General features: G+C 42.1%; 1 protein-coding gene across 1 annotated transcript in view; it reads right to left on the reverse strand.

Moving 5' to 3' along the window:
* Positions 1 to 3,873, reverse strand: part of xpr1a (xenotropic and polytropic retrovirus receptor 1a) — a 73,572-nt gene that overhangs the window by 4,124 nt on the left and 65,575 nt on the right. The window contains exon 11 of the mRNA XM_037698318.1: positions 576 to 863. Within this exon, the coding sequence (XP_037554246.1) occupies positions 576 to 863 (288 nt within the window). The remainder of the gene's footprint in view (positions 1 to 575; positions 864 to 3,873) is intronic.

Below are 3,873 nucleotides of genomic sequence, written 5' to 3' on the forward strand. Positions count from 1 at the left end.
CATCCATCCATCCATCCATCCATCCATCCACCCACCCACCCACCACTTATCTAGATGGGTCACGGAGTCATCAGGTCCAGGAGAGAAACCCATCCCTCTCCCCAGCAACAGTTTCCAGCTCATTCTGGGGGGACCCTGAGGTGTTCCCAGGCCAGAGAAGATGTACAGTCCCTCCAGTGAGTTCTGGTTCTTCCCCGGGGCCTCTCACCAGTGGGGCGTGCCTGGAAAACCTCTAAAGGGAGGTGTCCTAATCAGATGCCTGAACCAACTCCTTTCAATGTGGAGGAGTAGCGGCTCTACTCTGAGCTCCTCCCGGATGATGGAGCTCCACACCCTATCTCTAAGGCTGAGCCCAGTCACTCTATGAAGGAAGCCCATTTCAGCTGCTTGTATCCAGGATCTTGTTCTTTCAGTCATGTTCCAAACCTCATGATCACAGGTGGGAGTTGGAACAGACAGATCAGTAAATCGAAAGCTTTACCTTTCGACTCAGCTCTTTTTCTCCAAGACTGACCGAAGCAACACCCTCAATACCGAGGATGAGACCCCAATCCATCACTCCATCCTCCCATTACTCGTGAACAAGATGCTCAGATACTTTAACTCCTTCACCTGAGGCAAAGTCTCCTCCCAGACCTGGAGAAGCATTCCACCACATTTCCAGTCAAGAACCATGGCCTCAGACTTTGAGGAACTGACTCTCATCCCAGCCACTTCACACTCAGCTGAGAACCGTCCCGGTGCACGCTGAAGGCCTTGGCCTGAAGACGCAAGCAGAACTACATCATCTGCGTGAAGCAGGGATGAGACCCTGAGGGTCCCAAACCAGACACTCCTCCTCTCCACGACGGTGCCTCGAGATCCTGAACACCACAAACAGGAGCAGAGACAAGGGACAGCCCTGGAGGAGTCCAACCCACATTGAGAATGAGTTTATCTTCAACTATAATTTTTTTTTTCCAGCTGTGTCTTTTTACTGTAAAACGATTCAAAGCAATAAATGGCAGTGACCTCCATCAGTCTCGGTGTCTATGTTGTATTTTCATGTTGCAAAGTAGTTTTCAGTAAAATAACATCTTTTGACGCCACTGAACCGTCACAGAGCATCTTATCTGCTGCAAGTCTTTTTATAAAACCACTAGTTGAGATGACATTACCGCTGCAGACCACACTGTAGTGAATAATTATGATTACATCGTTAAGGCGCGTTCAGCTTATGTAGTACATTAGTTTAAGCTTGTTTGAGGCCATCTGTATTCAGCTGTACTTTATCCCTTTATAAATGCACGGAGGATGTGATTTGCTTGTCCCTCAGCAGGTGTTGATTAGTAAATCAGCACCCTGTGGCCTTTAACAGTGACTCACACTGTCACAGACACCAGCTACCAGACGGAGACCGGCCTTACTCTCATTTATCATCGTCACTGTTTCTTCCTGCATGCAGCCAACAAGATGCCGGGAATTAGAGCCTTTCTACCAGAGAATTACTGCAGCACTGCTCCGTTACCGGCTGCCTCCATGTCTGCTGAGCAATGGGATAAAAACTGTCCCTACGGCCACACACGTCTCCCAGATGTAGATTAAACTTTGTCCTGGACAATAGACACTTTTCACTGGAGATTTTCTGTTTACTACAGAGCTGAAGGTATTTAACCTTTTTTTTTGTGGCCGATGCTGTTTTTCACTAAACTGCTTTTGCTGCTGAACCATAAAAAGGTTAAACATGGTGAGATGGACATTGATTAGATGCTCAGCGAGGGCAAACGTTGGTCACTGGCTCCAGTCACACACACCAAATCTCTATTTGGCCATCACACACATGTGCACATGTGCGCACACACAATTGCAATTGTTTTCTACAGTCACTGCACCGTTAAAGCGCTTCAGTCTGTTTTATTCAACTTCCTGCTGATGGATACAAGCGGGAAAACAACAGTACATTTGTGCTGTTAAAATATTTTCTCATCTTTTTCCATGGTAACTCAGTTCTTGAACAAGGTAAACAGGAATTAAGGGCCATCCAGAGGTTAATGTGCATTCCACGTAACTTCAGCATGGACAATGAATCCTGCGCCTGAAGATAAGTTTGTATACTGCAGCACTGGACAAAGCATTTACGATTTAACATTAAAGATTAAAACGTTTATCTTGGAATGGGGCTTGGACTCTAAGGTTGGTGATTTCTGGACGTTGCAACCTTTGTCCATTCAGCTAGCGGTTATACTACTGCTTATCTTACTTACGCATCAGGTAATATCAGTCAGCTGCCACGAGGGGCGGTTTTTAACATTACTCATTTAATCTCCTAAACATCAAGCATATTTGCTGATAACCTTGTGCTAATATATGATTTGAACAATTTCATACACAAATATTATTGAACTGTGGCAAATGTTTGGCTAATAAAATATCTGAATATTTATTTTCTCACTGTTATTAAATGTAATTGAATTCTCTCCCTGTGAGCTCTGTCTCAGCAGCTGCAGCGTTGTTCACCTGCTCAAAGGGAACACGTGTGTTGGATCTGCAGCCTGTAGCTGAATGCAGGAGAGCTTTGTGTGTTTGGCCTCAGCAGGGGTGAATAAGAGTTCATGCAGCAGACAGACACGTAGGAAGAGTCTTTTAACTGTTCAAGGTGTTTGTGCTGCAGCGTTTCTTCCGATTGTGAACAAGGGGTCAGTACATGAAATCAGGTTCTGGAAGCTGTCAGCTCTGAATACGTTTTTATTCTAGCCAAGTCCAGCAGAGTCAGTCCTCTCCTACTATGAAACCATTGAATCACCATTCCTTTAATGCTGATTTTCCTCACCTCTGGCTCCCTCATAATCTGTTAACCTTTTCCTTTCTTCATTTAACCTCTCCTTTTTGCCTCCCCCTCCATCAGCTCTAATTGTACAGATATTTCAGTGGAGCCTCGCACATCTCATTTACACCTCCATCACAGAGAACAGCAGGAATGACGGTCCACCCTTAATCAGGATCTGTTTTATAGGATTTATCATCGATATCATGTGCTTTTAAATCCATACATACAGGGACTCCAGATAAACCCATGATTTACAGTGATGTGCAAAACTTTTAAACCACCCCTATTTTTTTACATCTTGTTTGAAAGGAGCCAGGCTTTACTGTAATATTTTAAAGTGGTCTAAATCAATAGTCCTCCAGGTTTTTTGAAGGTCTTCCAACATTTTTCTCGTCACTGTGGAATCAACTGGAATCAGCTAGCATATATCTTAGTGTATATCTTAGATCTTTACAGTATATATTGTTTCTCTTTACACTTTATATTTTTGCTGTTTATGGGTGTAACTGTTATTACATTAATTATTAGATATAATGTACATGTATGTACATGTAATTATGTACATAATCACATATTAATTATGTACCTTAAGTACATAATTTTGTTCCATCTCATGTACCACATGTATGCGAATGAAAATAAACTTGAACTTGTTTGGGCTAAAAACATTATTATTTGCTCCACTGTGTGGTGTTGGTGTTTTTCATGAATTTAGCAAAGAAATGAAAACAATTGTCTTTGTGACTGGTTGCTGGTGACAAAGATCAAAATTTTAACTGGTTCTTTAGTAAGTTGTTTGTCATGCATCAACATAACACTGGCTCATCCCTTGAGTTTAGAAACCTTCTCGTGGATGGACTGTTAAAGTTAAATGGCTTAACAAACAAGAAAGGGACTGACAATTAACAGGTACAGAACAAAAATCACATCTATCTATCTATCTATCTATCTATCTATCTATCTATCTATCTATCTATCTATCTATCTATCTATCTATCTATCTATCTATCTATCTATCTATCTATCTATCTATCTATCTATCTATCTATCTATCTATCTATCTATCT

This window comes from Nematolebias whitei, chromosome 3 (assembly GCF_014905685.2).
Source record: "Nematolebias whitei isolate Nwh7 chromosome 3, NemWhi1, whole genome shotgun sequence".
Classification (NCBI taxonomy): domain Eukaryota; kingdom Metazoa; phylum Chordata; class Actinopteri; order Cyprinodontiformes; family Rivulidae; genus Nematolebias; species Nematolebias whitei.